The 19113-nt window shown below is 39.7% G+C and overlaps 1 protein-coding gene across 3 annotated transcripts in view; it reads left to right on the forward strand.

The window, feature by feature from the left end:
• Positions 1-18902, forward strand: part of clec16a (C-type lectin domain containing 16A) — a 40036-nt gene extending 21134 nt beyond the window's left edge. For 2 of the 3 annotated variants that reach the window (XM_071474148.1, XM_071474149.1), the window contains exons 15-23: positions 1087-1131; positions 2843-2893; positions 3070-3198; positions 3700-3820; positions 10977-11128; positions 11777-11981; positions 12945-13115; positions 14013-14150; positions 15479-18902. In XM_071474148.1, the coding sequence (XP_071330249.1) occupies positions 1087-1131; positions 2843-2893; positions 3070-3198; positions 3700-3820; positions 10977-11128; positions 11777-11981; positions 12945-13115; positions 14013-14150; positions 15479-16104 (1638 nt within the window). In that variant the 3' untranslated portion in view covers positions 16105-18902. The remainder of the gene's footprint in view (positions 1-1086; positions 1132-2842; positions 2894-3069; positions 3199-3699; positions 3821-10976; positions 11129-11776; positions 11982-12944; positions 13116-14012; positions 14151-15478) is intronic. The other variant, XM_071474150.1, reaches the window with a different exon arrangement.
• Positions 18903-19113: the final 211 nt, after the last annotated feature.

Below are 19113 nucleotides of genomic sequence, written 5' to 3' on the forward strand. Positions count from 1 at the left end.
GAAACAACTGACTTCATGTCACTAATCTCTGACAGGAAAACAGGCCAGCATTTCCATGTTTAGTTGAGTCAGTGTAAATTACGTTTTGCTTCTCTGTTGAAGGATTACCATATCTAAAAGTACTTTAATTCTGATATCACCGCAGGAAGAACATTGATTTCACATAACTATCCATCCTTGCCTCCTATAACACAACATAGGAGTGACAACATTACTCAGAAATTGTGTCATCAGATTCCTATTAAGTTAGGGTTTCAATTTAGTTATAGTATCACTGGTCAACCCCTCTCAGGAAGAGCACTCACCAAACAGGAAACACAGTAACTTACTCACTTAGTTGGAATGAAAAGTTGCTGTTAGATGTTAGTTGGCCTGGTGCTCAACGAGACTGTTGTCAGAGTCCACAGAGCAGCTTTCTGATGAATTTGATTTTCATCATCCATCTAAATTTTTGAAAATTCCAGTGCTGTGAACTGTGGTAAAATTTCAAGGAATAGTGCCACATTATGGGAAATGTGCTTATTTGAATTCTTAGGGAGAGTTAGATGGGAAGCCTGTTAATCACAATCTGTTTGCGACCAGTAACTTCCATGGAGTCCACTTGTTGCCTGGCAACTATTCAGAACCAAGAAAAGGGAAATTGTGGTTTTTACGATTTGGTTTTTGTATGGATTGAAAAGAGATGTAATTCATTCATTTGTGAGTCTCATTTTTGCTTTAAGAAATCAAAAGAAAAAAATTGTGATATGTATAATATGTATTTGCTTCCAGTTGCATATAAACTTGTTTTCTCAAATATTCAGCTCCTGGTGTGTAGAACCATAAAAATCTAAAACAAAGACTGAGCAGAGAGTCAAATTTAGGTGGTATAAAGTATAAGGTTGGACAATGTTGTGGCATTGGCACCACTGACACAGTTGATTTGTGGCAATCTGTTTCTTCACTGTTCCATGATTTGAAAATACACATTTTATCACATGAAGATAAGATGTATTTATTTCTGTATGTGTGTCACATGATTTATGGTTCAGACTGTGTATTTGCCACCACAGCATTCTGTTTATACTTGATTGTTTGTGCTTGAAGGGTGCAAGAGAAGAGAGTCTGCATTTACTGAGGAGATTCTACAAGGTGAGTATACACAGTAACATAGCCATACATTTATCTACCCAGTACACACACACACACACCACTAACCTACAAAAATAAGTGCTTACCTCCCAGCTACCCACAAATATATAGAATATATAAAAAAAAAACTATAAGGAAAGAAAAGTTAAAGGACAACTGTCAGCTGAAAACACACTAGAGAAGGAGACTGACGTCGTCCTAGCATTAAAAGCTTCAACTTTTGCTTTTCTGGCTGCTCAGACAGTGACAACCTGCTTCTCTAGGTGTGTTCCAAGACAGCAGATAGCCAACCAGATAGACAATAATTTAGGGAGAATATTAAAAGAGGAAACACAGGTTGTTCTGGTAGTATAACCAGTTCTTCTCCAGCTCCGTGTCGCAAAAGTTGAGTCACGATCATCCACTGATTATAACTGAGGCCATTTCCCTGAAGTTGTTGTATTTAAAACTGAAAGTATATACTATATGGTGTCGTATTTTTAATTTGTACACATAGGCAGAATGCTTTGAGTTCAGTCAGGGCTTTCTGTTTCCTTTTGAGTGGATTTGGATATCAGTTTTGGAATCAGTCACACAAGTTAGGTTTATGGTCAAGTTGCGTAAATGGAAGAGTTAACTTACAACATTTGGGAAAATATCCCTGCAGTCAATATGCTGACTCCAAACGTTACTACTGGAAAAAGTTCTGGTAACTAACTTTAGGTTTAAAGCTTGTACTACAAGCAGGTTCAAACAAAAGCTTGAAATAAATTTGAAATACTGATTTAAAGTGAAGAAGGGGGCTAGTTTCATATTTCCAGAAAAGAATCTGCCCTTGTTTAGTAAGTCTCTGGTCTGTTGCATTCAACAAAAAGAACGTTTACAGACAGGTGACAAATTAAAAGAAAAACTAACATGTCCAAATGTCTTAGTAAGATGTTGTGCAATGATGTACCGCTAGACCAGCAGCTTCAGTGCTCCTTATTGTTGATTCTACATGTCTCTGAACTCTACTGAAGGGATGAACCTCATTCTTCAAAAACATATTCCCTCATTTGGTGTTTTGAATCTCCCACAGGTGTTTAACTGAGTTAAGATCTGGTGACTGTTAAGGTCATAGCACATGACTTACATCATTTTCATTCTCATAAAACAATTTAGTGTTCCCTCATGTGGAGGCATCTGCATTTGCTTTGTTTCTCTACTCATTTATTTGGGTTTTTCTTTTATTGTGACATCGGTCTGTATATCATTGTCCCCACAGAAAATGAGACGTATCAGAAAGTGTTGTGTGAGTGTATATTCTTCCATACACTGTTTATACTCTGCATGCACAGGCAGATGAGTCAAAACGGTGTAGGTGACCACAGAGAAGGAACATGTGTATGAGTATCATATAGTATACATATATATATATAGTAGTGTAGTATGGCTTGTACTGTAGTAGTGACTGTTGAGTCAGCATGATGTGAACCCAAGACGACCAGCAGGTGAGTGAGGCCACAGCGCATACAACTCAGAACAGTGTCTACATGGTGCTGTGTGATAAGACACAAAGGATGTGTCTGCTTATTTTTGCTTTTACACACACACACACACACACACACAGTATTATGTGAACACATCAGGCCTGTTGACTCTATATCTAGAGATATGCTTTATGAATGAAGGGGGTGGAAATCAGTACTGTGGCTTATTTTTAACCTGGTCTCAATTTCTTATGCTATGACAGGGAGAGGAGATCTTTCTGGACATGTTTGAAGATGAGTACCGAAGCATGACGGTCAGCCCCCCCCCCCCTTTTTTTTTTTTTTTTTTTTTTTTTTTAAATATGAAACATGATCAACCTGACCTTACAAATACATTGTTGCTGCTGCTTCTATTTTGTGTGTGGATGTGGACTGTGCTATGGATGTTGTACGTGGGTTGTCTGGACTAAAGCATATGCGTGTGTTGCAGAGCAAACCGCTGAACGTGGAGTATCTAATGATGGATGCCTCAATACTGCTGCCACCCACCGGCACTCCTTTGACTGGCATTGACTTCGTCAAGAGACTGCCCTGTGGAGACGTGGAGAAGACACGCAGGGTACTCACACACTCAAACTCAGCTCATATTCTATGTCTGACAGATTACTAGATTCCTGAGGAATCAGATCTTGGAGTTGAAATTTGAGTTTCTTCTTGATGCCTTGAGGGTACATGAAATTGACAAAGACAAATTATTTTTGCTTAAATCATAACTGACATTTTCAAACCCTGTTGTAATTACACTGCAGGTGTCAGGTTGCATTGTTTTGGTTTCTGGCTCTGCCAAAAAACAATGTTGCTATAAACAAATGACAACAGAATGGCAGCACCTCAAAGCTCAGATGACAGACAAATTGTATTAAGCTGATTCTCAGAGTGATAAGAACATTGATGTTGTTTTCTAACGTGATTTTTTTTTTTGGAGCGCTGTCATTCTTTTACTCTTTTCAATGGTTTTTGTAACTGTCAGTTTCAGACAGGAAATTTGATTTAACATCACATTTCTGTGTGTGTGTGTATGTATATCTGTTTGTGTGGGACCTTTCCACCCTCTGCACAGGCAATCCGTGTGTTCTTCATGTTGCGGTCGCTGTCGCTTCAGCTCCAGGGAGAACCCGAGACACAGCTGCCTCTGACCAGACCTGAAGACCTCATCAAGACAGACGACGTCTTAGACCTCAGTAAGATACACACACAGAGGAACAGAGACGTACTCTACACTGTTAGTCTTAAACACAATCTCTTCTCAACTCTCAAAATCAGACCACAGCTGATATGTCATTTTTACCCTTTTGGGAAATAGAGTTATACTTTAGGGTAGGTAAGGACAACATAAAAGAGAAGTTACACAATTAAATCTGATTAGCCCAGTAAAAGTATGATCTAAGAAATTACAGACACTATCTTCCCTAACTACAAGAGCAAAAAGAACTTCTATCATTCTACAATTACAGCACAGTTATCTGAGACACACCAGGAATTCTCTCTCCCTTTCTCTCTCTCACACACTCACTTTCTCTCTGCAAAACACAGGCGTACGAGTACAGTCTTAACAATACCAATACACGTGCACATGCAAGTGCTGACAACCACAGCGAGACGAGCATACGGACACACTCACAAGCATCTATGCACAGAGCTTCCCACACACCACGATAACCTGAACAATCTTCTCTTAATGCACACAGGTGTGTTGATGTTTTGGAAACTTGCACGTGGTTAGTGCTGCTGGGCAGGATATCACAAGTACAACTGCACAGTAATGTCAACAGGAGAAAAGGAGCTGTTTCTCACATGCAGTGTGCAAATTTTGCAAATCTGTAAATCTTTTTTGGACATGTGCATGCTTGCATTTAAGATTTAAAAAGCCCTTATTAGTCCCACAGTTGTGAAATTTGCAATTTTGGCTTCTGAAAAGAAGTTGTGACAACAATTGACAATGCAGGTGTAAATACTACTACTACTACCTTTTACCCTTAGATAATGCTCAGATATTAAAATCAATGTTACTATACTAGAGCTTGTCCAAGTATACTAGAGGATAAGGCTGGTTTCATTTTTACATGTCTTTGTTATTGCCAACAAATCCCATGAAAGCACCAAAACTAATACTGATGTAACCAACCAACTTATATTTTGTCAAAGTCTGCTGCAGCTCACACCTCCATGCCAAAGAATTGGGCTTCATCCAAAAGTAAGTTGAACACAGGATGTGATGAAATACAGCACTGTGCAAAAGTTTTAAGCACTGAAAGTGAAGTGAGGATACCTCCAAAAATAATGCCATGAATAGTTTTTAATTTGTCGTTTAACTTCATGCAAAGTGCATTAAACAAAAAAAAACCAAAAAATCAAATCAATACATGCAGTGACCATGCTTTGCCTGTAAAACAGCAGCACTTTCCTCAGTTCTGCTGTGGATTGAGGCCGTCTCAGTGTCTTCTGTCTCCTCATGTTGAGATCAGGGCTCAGTGGGGGCCAGGCCGTCTGTTGCAGGACTTGGTCTTCTTCTTGCCACTAAAATAGTTCTGAGTGGTTTATAAGAACCTTAACATGTAAAGTTCCTCAAACTTTTCCACAGCACTGTATTGTATATGAATAAGAGTAGAAAAAAGGACTGGGATGTTTAACCTAAACCACCACAGGGTCTGCTGTTTCCTAACATCTCAACCTGCTCTTTTATGAAAACCATTGCCTAACCATTAACACCTTGTCGGTGTCAGGGAAAGCATAATGACAGAAAAACTAACACCATAAAGTTTCATCTTACTTCAAACACAAACTCAACACATTGTGATAGGAACTTATAGGAACAGCGGATATCTCGATTAAATGTTTGGATGTATTGTACAGTATGTGGGTGTATGTGTAAAGGTTTTTGTTTTATCTAAAATGGCAACAGAGATGGTTACAGGAGTAGCAGCAATGTACCATTTGAAAAAATGAACGTGCAGAATGATGTAGAGCAGCAGAAAAAAAGCATCTTTGTGCAGATCAAAAGACAAGAATATCTACTGGTTTTGAGAAAATGTAATCATAACTACTCTTTGATTATTTACTGGGAAGTGACTGTTGCTATGGCTCTTTCAAAATAATAATCATCAGATATTGAGATAACATTTTCTTGGAACAGAGGAAATACATACAACATAGACCTAATGTGCTGCTGTGAGAACACTCTTATTCAGATGCACTTAGTTATTGTGTGACTCAGCATAATAGTGTTGAACAAAAACAATGAAATAAGCAACCACAGTGTTTTCTGCTTAATCTCTTGATCTCTGGAATTAGGTTGGTGTAGTTAGCTAAAGACTTGCTGGTTAGATGAGCTGTTGAATTGCCTGTAGGTGTGAATGTGAATGGCTGTTTAAATGTGTCAGTCTGGCAGCCTGTCCGTGGTGTGCCCCATCTCCCACCCAATGTCAGCTAGAGTAGACTTCGGCCCCCCGTGACCCTGCAGTGGATTAGTGGGTATTTAAATGTTATCGAGTGGTAGCCGACGCATTTACATTACCGTTACAGTATTTTTTACAACTTCATAATTCCAGTGTAATGTACTGGGTATGCCATTTTACTCTGTTCTCTCACACTGAGAGGTGAAGTCCACCTCTGTTTTTTGAAATGAGCCTGTTCCCTCAGTTTTGTTTGAAGTTTATTTCAATTAGCAGAACAGCTAAGAAGGAAAGTAAGGTACACCACAAATTCCTCAAAGCAGAAAGTGTCATACAGTATCTATATTAGATGTATCTTATGATGCAAGAAAAGAAAATCTTGTTTTCCTCTTTCACACCGTCTTTGCTCTCCTTATGAGGCTTTCCATCTTGCACCACCTCATCTTTTTTTGGACTGATCAATAACACAATTGTCAAGATGAAAATTGTAGAAAATCACACACTTTTATTTAAAGATCATTTTACTTGTGCTTTTGTACAAGTAAAATATTCTGTGATTTGTTTTCTCTCTAACTACATTATCTACTTTATCTGCTTTGCGATTTCAAGCGTTTAAAATGTGGTAGTAGACCATTGAAATCACTTCTTAGAATAATATAGTAACAGAAGAGTTGGTTGTAAATTCCACTGGGCTGTTTACTTAGCAGTGATGACTGTACTATCTGTGGCAAATTTAGGTAGTCATAGCCTTTAAGAGTTATCATTTGATCAGTGATGACTGAGCTGTAGTTTCATTGCTTCTTTAAAACTCATTTGTCAAATAATGTTTGATGTCAGCCTGACTAATGGATCAAACCATCCATTCACATCCTTTTTTTTTTCTTAGTTAGAATATTAGGACTTAAATATTTTTATTAGACTAGATAAAACAGCCATAATTAGCTGACATTAATTACTGATCTTGTTTTGTTTTTCAGCTTTCATGAATTCTGTTTTGTTTTCCCACACCCAGTTTTCTCAATTTCACTCTTTTGGGGGGGGGGGGAGTGGGTATGTCAAACAAAAAAAAAAAGACTTCGCAAACAGGGGAACATACCTGTTGAAACTAAATGTCTCACCTCAGTTTTACTTTCAAATCTACATCAGTGGTTGAAACTGTAACTGTTTCCATGATTCCAAATGCCAGTCGAAAGAGCCTGTGGCAGATTTAGGTGATGATAGTCTTTAAAAGCTGTCATATGAGGTGTGACCTGGCTTCCAGTAATTTTGGGCTACTTCAAAAGGTCATTTCAAACAATCTGTTGTGTAATTATGATTATCTGAATTTCATTTAACTCTGCCTATGTGTGGTTAAGAAGACTTCTTTTTTTGCTGGCTTTACTCCTCTGCTCTTTTTTTTTTTTTTACCAAGTCACTGTCACTTTCATTTAAGCAAGGTGGTTGACTAAGAACACAGTCTTACATAGTCATTGTGGGGAGAGGGAGGGTTTTTCCTCATTGGTTGGGGGATTTAAATCTGCCACCTTCCACCCACAAACCCCTTTTTCTGACCATTAGGCTTTCACTGCCTCCATTTCACCATGTCCTCTGTAGTATGTTATTGAAATACAAAGCATGTGCTAATGTCTGTACTTGTACATTGTGTCAGTGGAGTAGTAAAATTGTGGTTGCAGGGCTGGTCTCTCAACTGGAAGGTCATGTTGCATTCAGCAGGAAGTTTGCCTCAATTGTGAAAGTGTGCTTGAGCAAGGCCACCTAGTCTTGGTTACATACATGTGACTCAAAGGAGCATGTAGAAACACACTAACACAATTCACAATGATGCTGTTTGACATGCTGATTTATTACATGTTACATTACAAACTCATATCAAACACGTATATCAGTGGACCTTTCATGTTTTTGAGTTGTTTTTAGTTGTAAGTAGGTGAAAGTGACAAATTGTTAGTTGTTCAAGAAGTCACGTTTGATGAAGCTGATATAGAGATATAAGCCAAGTTTAGCTAGTTAGCGCTTAACATATGAGGCTTGAAACTAAACTTGTGTTGTTTTTGGCCGGACTGCAACCGTGACGCTAGCCCTATATATGCAAATGTTGCTGACTAACGGTCTGAGCGATAATGTAACACCATTGGTTGGCCGGCTGAGTGTTGTTTCCCCATGGGTCATTGCTTTGCACAAACAAGCAATGTTGTCAACTTAGCACTTTCATCACTTGATATCCCAACTTTTCAAACGCCTTTAGCAAAAAAAAAAAGCAAAAAGAAAAGCTCCTAGCAACAAATCTAGCAACTTTTTGGACAAACCTCAGCTACTTTCCAGAGAAGACAGATGCATGTATTTCCCCACAAGAGGCAGGCTTTCCCTCCTCAGGCACACCTCTATGTTACGGTTATAAGATCAGGATTTTAACAGCAGAACAGCAGCTTGAAAATGGCTTGGAAGTTAACATGTAGTCTTAACTCTTAACCATGTTTCAGTCAATATTTCATATTTGTTCTGTTGTCTAACAATAGAAACTGAAAAACCTCTGAATGAGAACAGCTTTATTGGGAATTTGGCTGTATTAAAATACTGTATACGTGAGCAGAGAGAGTAGGAGAGACGCAAACAGATAGCCTTGTTTTTCTCTCACACCAGTGAATATAGTCACTCCATTGTCTACCTTCAGTTAGGCATGTACAACCTGGCAGGTTAGGTAGGGACACTTGATAGCTCAAGGGAATACTTTCAGGGACAGGGAGTGCTGAGCACATAGAGGCAGTGCTCATATTGTGTTTGGTAGTAGTCTTAATAGGAGAACAGGGTGGTGTATGATTTAATAGTTTGTCAGAAAAGTCAGACAAACTAAATCAAAGAACCATTTTTTTGAAGAACTCCTAAGAACCTGTGCAATAAAAATAACATTCTCACTGCATTTGATAAATGATGTTTACTGATGGAAGCTGAAAAAAAAGGGGATCTAGATACCTGAGTAATACTTAGAAATATATTCTACATCCTGAAACCAAGTCTTTCATAGAAAGGTGCTTCCCTGCAATGTGTCTCTTTGAAAACACATTCAGTGGTCGAAACTGTCACTGCTTCAGTGATCCCAAAAAGCCTGCTATATAGAGTCAACTTGTCGTCTACTAATAGTCTCACATTTTGACCAGGAAAGTTGACCCACCCCCACCTTCTGTAGTCAGAAGTTAAGTGGAAGCTGGGGGTGGCAGGGTTTTTTCCCCAGCTGGTCTGGGGATTCAATCAATAAGATTTCCCCTAATTTCACTGACCATTTAGCTGTTGGCGTCCCTTTGCTACCACAGAATCGGGGGCTACCTTTCCAGCTGTAGGTACTTTTCACTGTTCACTGCTTTACCAAGTTCCTGGTAACCCCCATTGATCTTTTAATATTGGTTAGAAAGAAAGCCATGTAAAAAGAAAACCACACGTGTGATTTACACTAAGAGCCACCGTCTGTGCATCAACAGCTGTCTGACACTTAGGAAGAACACTGAAAATAGTGAAAGTAGTGTAAGAATAGTGTTCCCTCAAAGCAGACAGACCACTGGAGGGGCTAATTGAAAGAGCAAAAAACTAAGAGTTCTCAAGCAGGCAGATCGAGCCAGTTTCACATGAATAACTCGTTTAAAGGTGGATTGGTTCGGATACTGGAACAGAAATCAAGGAACCAAAGACGATGAATACTTTAAAAAGGAAGGGACATGCGTGAGACTGTGCAAGAGTTGTACATCAGTGTGGTGTCACCACATTTAAGCCAGTCAGGGTGGGTGATATTTAAACCAACACCGGTGATGTCAAATCAGGTCATGATCAGTTCCATATTTCATGTTTGCTCCGCAGTAGGTTTTGTGGTAAACTATTGTGAAAATGCTGAGATGTGGGCTTATCATTTCTTCAGCATGCTCCTAGACATGTGGGAGAAAAGCATAGTCACTGTCCTTTTAAGTTTGTGTTGCAGTCTGTCTGCTCTGACTTACTGTATGCTTGTGCCTTCCTGCTGTGTGTGTATATATATGTATATGTGTATGTGTGTGTGTATGTGTGTATGTGTATATGTGTGTATGTATATATGTATGTATATATATATATGTATATATATGTATGTGTGTGTGTGTGTGTGTGTGTGTGTATACATATATATGAGAGAGAGAGAGAGAGAACTTTGTAATTATAAAATAAGGATTTTAGCAGCAGCTGAACAGCAGCTTGGAAATGGCTCGGCAGTGTCTACTGGTTAACAGTTGTCTTCATGGACAGAGTTTCAGTCACTATGTCATAAACTAAACTGGCCGACACCAGACAGAAAGAAAATAGCAGAACAGCAGCTTGAAAATGGCTTGGAAGTTAACATGTAGTTTTAACCGGCCATGTTTCAGTCAATATTTCATATTTGTTCAATAGAAACTGAAAAACCTCTGAATGAGAACAGCTTTATTGGGAATTTGGCTGTATTAAAATACTGTATACGTGAGCAGAGAGAGTAGGAGAGACGCAAACAGATAAAGAGTTGAAACCAGCTGACACTAGGCAGCATGCTGCGGTCCACCCATAACTAGTCTTGTTTTTCTCTCACACCAGTGAAAATAGCCCGCGACAAAGTTCAGCCATATACTAGGTTTTCCCTAGTCTTGCTTTTGTTTTTTGTTATTTTCAAAAGTGGCCACACTCGACATTTATATTTTACACTTGTGTTTTTCTAAAGAAGATGAAACATTGTATTGTAAAAGTTTCATTTGTAACAAAAAACAGAAGTAGACTGTTAAAGCTAGTAGTAGAAGTAGTCGAGATCAGTAGTCAACTTTCAATTTAAAAAATGAAAGATTGTGAAATGGTGAGATTCATGGATTGTTTGAGGCTTGAGGTGCCCATGTGGCCATACCTTTACCTGAATTACATAGCAGTACATTTATTTTCATGTTCATCATCTTTTCTTTTCCAGATAACAGTGACCTAATAGCCTGTATGGTGGTCAGTAAAGATGGTGGCCAGGCCCAGAGGTTCCTTGCTGTAGATGTGTACCAAATGAGTCTGGTTGAACCAGAAACCAAACGCCTTGGATGGGGTGTCGTCAAGTTTGCCGGACTTTTGCAAGTAAGAGAAAAGTGGTCTGTCCGTGTGTCCGTGTGTGTCCGTGTGTGTGTCCGTGTGTGTGTGTGTGTGTCCGTGTGTGTGTGTCCGTGTGTGTGTGTGTGTGTGTGTGTGTGTGTGTGTGTGTGTCTTTCTCCTATTTTATTCTAACCTTTGGTTTGTCTCTTAACTTTCTGTCTGCCATTCCTCACTAAATACTTCATGTATTTACAGCTTACCTTTTTTTAATTCCAAAAATGTAAAGAAAAATTGGTGCCCTGCCACCAAGCTGTCCTTTCTGTTTCTCGTCTTTTCGCTTCTTCTTCATTCCATCCTTCAGATATGCATGTTTAGTTGTGCTGTGTACAGGTTACAGTTTATTCTGCAATGTCGATAAGACATCAGATAAGTGATGCTGCATTTTGTTCTTCAAAGAAGTTTTGAAATCTGTCTTTCTTGTGTGTTTTAAACCTATTATGTAAAATATAATGTTTCCTTCCTTTTTCTGCTTTATGAATGTCATGTTAACTTCTGTTATTGGATCTAAATTTGTGAATGTAAACAAGATCAAAATTGATGTCCCATTCATCTGTCTCTCTACTGACTTTCTATCCATTTGTATCTTTCATTCCATTTTCCCCTACTCCCTTCCCCTCTTTTTCCCCTCAACAGGACATGCAGGTGTCTGGTGTTGAGGACGACAGCAGAGCATTGAACATCGTCATCCATAAGCCCAGCTCCAACCCCCATGCCAAGCCCTTGCCCATCCTACAGGCCAACTTCATCTTTGCTGACCACATCCGCTGCATCATCGCCAAGCAGAGGCTGGCCAAAGGTCGCATACAGGCCAGACGCATGAAGATGCAGAGGATCGCCGGTCAGTAAAACCTTTCAAGCCTTCTGCGCTTGAGCAAACGCTCAAAATGACATTTTGTCTTTGCACAGGACTTCTTCACTCAGTCTGTAGTGTTTCATAAACTACTTTGACTTACAGTGTAGTAGTTTTTATCAGAAATCACATAGAAAGTAAGCAAATGGATATAAAACAGAAGTGCCCAATACTGGTCAAGTCATCAGTAACATACAACTACACCTCCAAGCCCTTTACTAACTTTAGTAAAAGTGAAACTACTGTCCAAGGAAGGTGAAACCTAATCTCTTTTTTAAGAGTTAAATATCTGTGTTCAGAATTTCCTTGAATTGGACGCTGTTTTTCTCCGCTTGTCATTCAGTCTGTCTTTAAGTTTTCAAAAATGACTTGACTTTGTCTTTAACCACAATTTATGGTGGGGATCTTCAAGTTTTTTTTTTCTTCCTCACTGTTCTACTCTTTGTGAGGTGCTTTTAAAAAGCATTAGCCAAAAGTCTTTTGTAAATATCTGTATAATATGTACTCATGCATATTTCATTGTCCACTAGCCAGAATGCCTGTTCTTCTGTGTGTACATTCACACAAACAAGTAATCGAGAATAATCGTTCATAATGTAAATTCTGACGGATTTACCCACCAGTCACTCGTACTTCCCCCCTCAATGGTCCGATTCCTCAGAATTACACAGTAGTAAGTATGACAGATATCTGGAACCATGCCAACGCAGCAAAGTTGAGGAGGATGTGAAGCCAGCTAAAATAGCCACTGTAATCACAGAACTTGTTTCAGAGTCATTGGTGACACAGTCACCAAACATTTCTTAGTTCTTCTGAATCCAGTCATAGTAAAAACAAATACCAAATTAGACATGATCTTCCAAAGTCTGAACATAAGGCAGACACGTCTCTCTGTAATTTCAATCTATGTACTGATGTTTATTTATATCCCTGCATTTCCTGTATATGCAGCTTTGTTGGACCTGCCAGTGCAGCCCAGTGCCACGGAGGTTCTGGGTTTCGGTCAGACAGCAAACGCTTCCCCCAGCGGCCTGCCTTTCCGATTCTACGAACAGTCGAGACGGGCCCCGAACGACCCCACAGCAAATAGATCAGTCTTCGCCTCCGTCGATAAAGTGCCAGGTAACATACAGTAGAGTTAATGGGAGTCCACTGTCTGTACACACTGCTTTAGCCTATACACTGCTTCAAAGATCTAGAAGCATTTTTCTTCCCTTTAAATCTAGACATAGTTGTGACTCAAAAGAAGAATCACAGAACATCTATCATCCAGATTTGAATAGCATAAAACAGTCAGAGCCCTGGTTGACACACACTGGATACTTTATGAGAAATATTATAGCATTCAGTAATAGCACATGAAGTAATCGTGACTTTTCTTTTTGAGCCTCAGAGAAAACTTTGTCAGAAAGTCGCCCTTATCTTCAAACCAACTTGTGATAGAGTCTGAGCGGTGGAAATGGGTTTGTGATTTGATCTCTAGTGTAGAAGTGTAACAGTAAGTCAGTCTTGTTTCTGCCAGGAGATCTAGATTAGGGGCTTTGTGAAGAAACACAACTGCTGAGAATAAAGCTGAAAACTCCCCTGACCCTGCTTTCATTTTTTAAATATGTGTATTTCTTTTTACTTTAAATAACATTTAAAAATATAGTTAGACATTAGGTTCACTTCTGTTGCCCTGTCACTGGGTTTTATTACCTGCTGCAGTTCCTGAACAGACCTCCTTGTTTGTCTCAGCAAGGAAACCTGCTCCCCTGGAAATTACTTTCAAATGTGAAAGTTGTCAAATCCAGGTTTCAGCGCAGTGAAAATGTTCATGATATTGAGATTTTATTGAGTCAATATTTATTGAAACTTATTTACAGGCACACCTTTTCTGCATGTTTTGGCTAAATTACAGTAACATAAGGTTTGAAATAGATCACATAAGGTGGGTTAATTAGATTAAGTCAACCACCACATTTAAACATAGTCTTAATTAAGTGTGTGTGAATTTATGTGCGTGTGCACCATCCCCAGGTTTTGCAGTGGCTCACTGTGTCTCTCAGCACAGTCCCTCGCCCCTCTCCTCCCCCTCGCCTCCCTCCAGTGGGAGTGGAAGCACAGGAAGGTGTGACTCTGTTACTGCAAGCACTATATCAGCTCAGAGTCCCACAGGTAGCACACACACACACACACACTCTACATCTACAGTCCCTACATACAAGCACATACAGTACATTATACATTCACAGATTCTGGACCATAATATAAACTGCAACTATGGTACAGCTACATACACACACCACAAAAACCACAATGTCTTGCAGTGATGTCAGATGACTATGTAAGAAGTAGCGGAGGGCACATATAGTAAGTACGATGTGCCCCTTCTATGACAGAGTCCTATAGGTGTCTAGATGTGTTCTTTCTTTGTGTCGTTGAACCTTTAAGAGCACTGGTTAAACTGGTTCTAGACGAACGCCATACCACAGTAGATTCTTGCTATAGATGATATGGGACATACAGACATCAGGCTTTGTTTGGAGCAGTCAGTGACACTTTTTTCCCCAACTGAACTGTGAACAAGAGCAGGTATAAGCTACACCAAGAGGAATGAGGACTTAGGAAGGTTGACTGCTCTATCTGATTGTTTTTGATGACATGAAAAGGGCGTATAAGAAATGTTTCATTCAAGCATTTTATCTATTTAGGCTCTGTTTTTAAGTCCTGTGTATATGTGTCTACATGTGTCTCCTACATTACATTTAGTCATTTTGCAGACGCTTATCATAGAATGGCTCATATCTGAATGGTTTCATAACTGCAGCTAATATTCCACCATCAATAACTGTGCATCACAAAAATTTAAGCCACATCTTTCTCAAATCTTGTCGGTCACACAAGTAAAATGGTCTGGATTGTTTTTATGCACTTCCTTCAGTTTATATCTTGTTAGTCTTGGGTTTGTTCTAATGATTGTTGTAAAACATTTTTCATACATCTGTCATCTTTCATACCACACCCTTACAATCTTATGATGTAAGTATAATTATGTAGTAGTTCACATAGAAGTACATAGTTTATGTTGTAGTTCTCCCTACACTGCAATGAAAACAGAAGGAGGTGCTCGGTGTTACTCATTTGTCAGTCTGCATGTGCCTGTCCAAACATGTGTGTGGCACCTCTTACCTGCATAGATTCTTGTAGTCACTACAGAAAGGTTTCAGATGAATTTAGGGAATATTGGGGAATTTCCCTGCCCTGGAATATTGAAGAATTTATTTTTTAACTTGTTTCGCTTTTTTTTTTTCAGTTGAATGATTTAATCAGTGTTTCTTCATGGTAAATTTAATAGGAAACCATACTTTTTCCCTTTCTGTGCAGAAAAACATTATTATTATTATTATTATTATTATTATTGAAATAATTTCACACCAGGCCACAGTGCGAATACTTATAAATGTGTCTTCACCTGCCTCACACTGTCCCCTTTTCTCCACTAGATGATGGTACATTTTTGGAGCAAACCCCACCATCCTCCTCGGGCGGAGAAGGAGAAGGAGGAGGTGGAGAGGTAACGCTGGTCTCCTCTACTCCCTCAACCCCAGTGCCGGCTCCGGCCTTGGCCCCGAGCCTCACCCCAGCCTCCCAGCCCACCATCTCCCTCCTCACAGACAACAACGCCGACACCCTCACTGTGGAGTCGCTCACGCTGCTACCCCCTGCCGACTCACCACACCTGCACCCATGCGCCAGCCATATTCCCGCCACACGCTTCCTCCAGAGACCAGACGCCTCCATCGCAGAGGAGGAGGAGAATGAGGAAGAAAAGGAGGTTGGTAGGAAACGAGAGCAAAGACAAGGGGAGGAACTGCAAGAGGAGGAGGGTTCGCCTTTGGATGAGACGGAGACAGATGCAACGATAAAAGAGGAAACCACGACGACAGAGTTGGTCACGCCCACTGATGAGGCACCAGAGGAACCAGAGGGAGGAGATGAGGCAGAAGGTGAGGACAGAGATAGAGACCTGCTCTCTGCCGCAGAGCTGCAAGAAAGAGATGACTCTGTAGAGAACACAGAAGATGCAGAAACACACACGGAGACACCAGACTCACCTGAACTGGATTAAGCAACACACACACACACACACACACACATTCATGTCCATGCACTTAAACTCGTCTAACACACACAGAGGACAGTAAAGTGTGATAGTGAAACTATCCAGCTTGGCTGCAGTATATTTTCATGTTGCAACCTGTAGGTTAGTGTGTGATGTGGATAGTCCAAGAGGCTTTTTGAGGCATCTCAATATTTGTGTTTGCACATGAAGAAAGACTCTTCTCACGCACCAGGAGAACAGAGGACGAGATAGACCCTGGTCAAACTCAAGGAAGGCTCTAAGCACATTTGGGTTTTCATGCACTCGAGTGTGTCCGGTCATGTGTATGCAAGTGTTTTTAGCACGTGTGTGTGTGTGAACGCGCACAACCAGCAACGTTTTTTACTCATTCCGATCGATTGTTTGTCAGCTCACACACACACACACACACACACTCACTCATACACACACACACACAAAACATGCTGCTGTTGTGAGCTGTTTATCCACTCATAAGGTTTTAAAAGACCTGTCCTATTTTTGTGTCTTACATTCACATAAATGATCACCACTAATGTTTTGTGGTGGTGGTCACTGCTATGCTAACACACACACACACACACACACACACACACACACACACACACACACACACACACACACTCTATACGTACACACCTCACACATCAGCTGCACTAGCCTTTTAACAACTGCATTTCAGACCCATTAGCAGTTACTGCCACCTATAACTGCCATTGGGTAGGTGTGTATGTTCCGCATTTGGTTTAGCTTTCATTCTTCAACATGTATAGTCATGATTCATTCATTTCTAATTGGTGTCAATAATAGAATATGTATTAAATTTCCTGCATGGAGGGAGCAGGTGTCAAACTGTAAACATTCATTTAATAAGAACCTAAATTTTTTTAAAGTGATTCACATGGGAATGCAACGTGAGGTGTGTGAAAGCAGCTTTTTAATTGTGATCACAGTTGGTCTTCATCATTGTAAATGTCTTGGGCTAAAAGTTGGATCCACACATTGCTTGAATGCAGCAAGGAGAAGTATTTATTTTTTCAGATATGCAACAGAGATCAATGAACTTTTGGCTTTTATTTCAGCTTCCATTACAGATCACCCCCTGGTTTCAAAGATCCCAAACATTTTGCAATAACATGCGTGGGAATCAGATAATGTGCGTTCATTCACAAAAGTACTTCACCTATCAGCTGCCTGACTGGCAGAGTAAGTGGTCTGACAGATGTGAATGGAGCATAGGCTGCTGACTAAGTGGTACAGTAGAGATATATGATGCAGAGCATTCACTGAGTAGTAGTAAGTGACAAGAGTATCTCATGAGTCAGTCCGTGCACTGGACTGTTCATTCATCCATTCTATATATTGAGCGATTCAGTCTGTGGCAACACAGCTGTACTCAAATATAACAAAGGTATTTCACATTGTTTGATATATTTAGAGAAATAGGTTAAAAAGTTAATTTGCTTGATTAAATGAAACTCTGAAAGCCTCATAGTGATGATTGGTGATGCAGTGTAAAAGTGATCCGTGATGTTAGGTGTATTAACTTTAATGAGAAACCATTTGAAATAACGTGTTAATAACACGTGTTCAGGTCTGCACGTTTCCACAACAACACTGTGCTGAATGTGTCTGCTAGTTGCTGGGTGGGTTTAAGAACATAAATGCTTTCAACGCTCGAGTGACTGTTGGAAGCATCCTAAACTGTCAGAACAAGTTTTTGGGTTTTTTTTTTCCTCCATCCAGCTGCTGGTGAGCCATAAAGTGTCTCCAGGAAAGAAAAGTAGGAGGATAATGTTGTTAACACCCCCCCCCCCCCCCAAAAAAAAAAACAAAAACATAATAAGTTTGGATCATATTCCTATCCCAAAGTGTTTAAAACCTGGAATTATTGAAGTAATAACCCCCCCCCCCAAAAAAAACTAAAAAACAACAGTGCTCTTGGAAAACCAACATGAGGATTCATTTTGAGTTTTTGGAAAGCAGCTGTTGTCCTGAGGTCACCCTCTAGGGACAAACCCCCTCCTCACCCTCCTCATTTAAACAGCTGAATTAAGTTTTTTCTGCTGCAGTAATCTTAAGAGCTAACCATTGAGGGGAGAGATGAATTTAACAAGTTATCTCTCCAAACAGCGGTGTTGTTTGATCAGTTTGGGAAAATGGGATCAGTTTATTTTAAACTTGATTTGATTTATAACTCTTAAGAACAAAGCACACACACAGATGATTTAAAACACATTTTCTCCCCAGGTTCCAATCTTTTTTTTTTTTTTTTATGCTTTTATTCTCTTCACTTTGCTCTTCCGGCTCACTCTCTTCTTTTCTGTGCCATTGTCATCCAGCTGAAGTCTTAATGCTTGGCCATTCTTACTTTTTAACTGTGTACAGTCATCAACAAGTTTATAAATGAGAAATTCAGAGCAATACTCTTTTTTTGAGTCTTTCTCTTAGTATTTCCATCTTGCTGCTGTAAAGAGCAGAGGAATGATAGTGATGATCACTGACATGCTGAAGAGGCTCGGCATAATTTGTAGAGCTGATACTGATGGTTTGGAGGAGCACGGCGCCACGTTGGAAGGCGTGTTCCTAGTAACCATGGCAACCTCTACCAAAACATGCCATCACAAGCTTCTGTTATTGAGTCTCTGATTGTAGTGTGTGTGTATGTAATATGTTTGTATGCTCTGTAAATGCGTTTGGCTTTTAAACCTGTAATTATTGTTAATGAACTAAAACAGAGGAATAAATAAAGAACTGCAATAAATTATTCTACTTAACAACAGTGAGACAGCTGCACGAGCCTTGTTCTTGTGTTTTAGAGACAGAACGTTTTTTTTTTTTACTCGTAATTTTTTTTTCTCGTGATTTTTTTTTTCTTCTTCTTTTTCCTCCCTTCTTCACAGAATCACACCCTAATAGTAACAGCAGAGGAGGTTCTCCTCAGCGTTTGAGCAAGAAAACCACAGGAAATATTAGAAAACAACTGCCAGCCCCAGG

Source organism: Trachinotus anak, unplaced genomic scaffold (genome assembly GCF_046630095.1).
Source record: "Trachinotus anak isolate AG129_WGS33_773 ecotype Australia unplaced genomic scaffold, CSIRO_AGI_Tana_v1 ptg000003l, whole genome shotgun sequence".
NCBI lineage: Eukaryota > Metazoa > Chordata > Actinopteri > Carangiformes > Carangidae > Trachinotus > Trachinotus anak.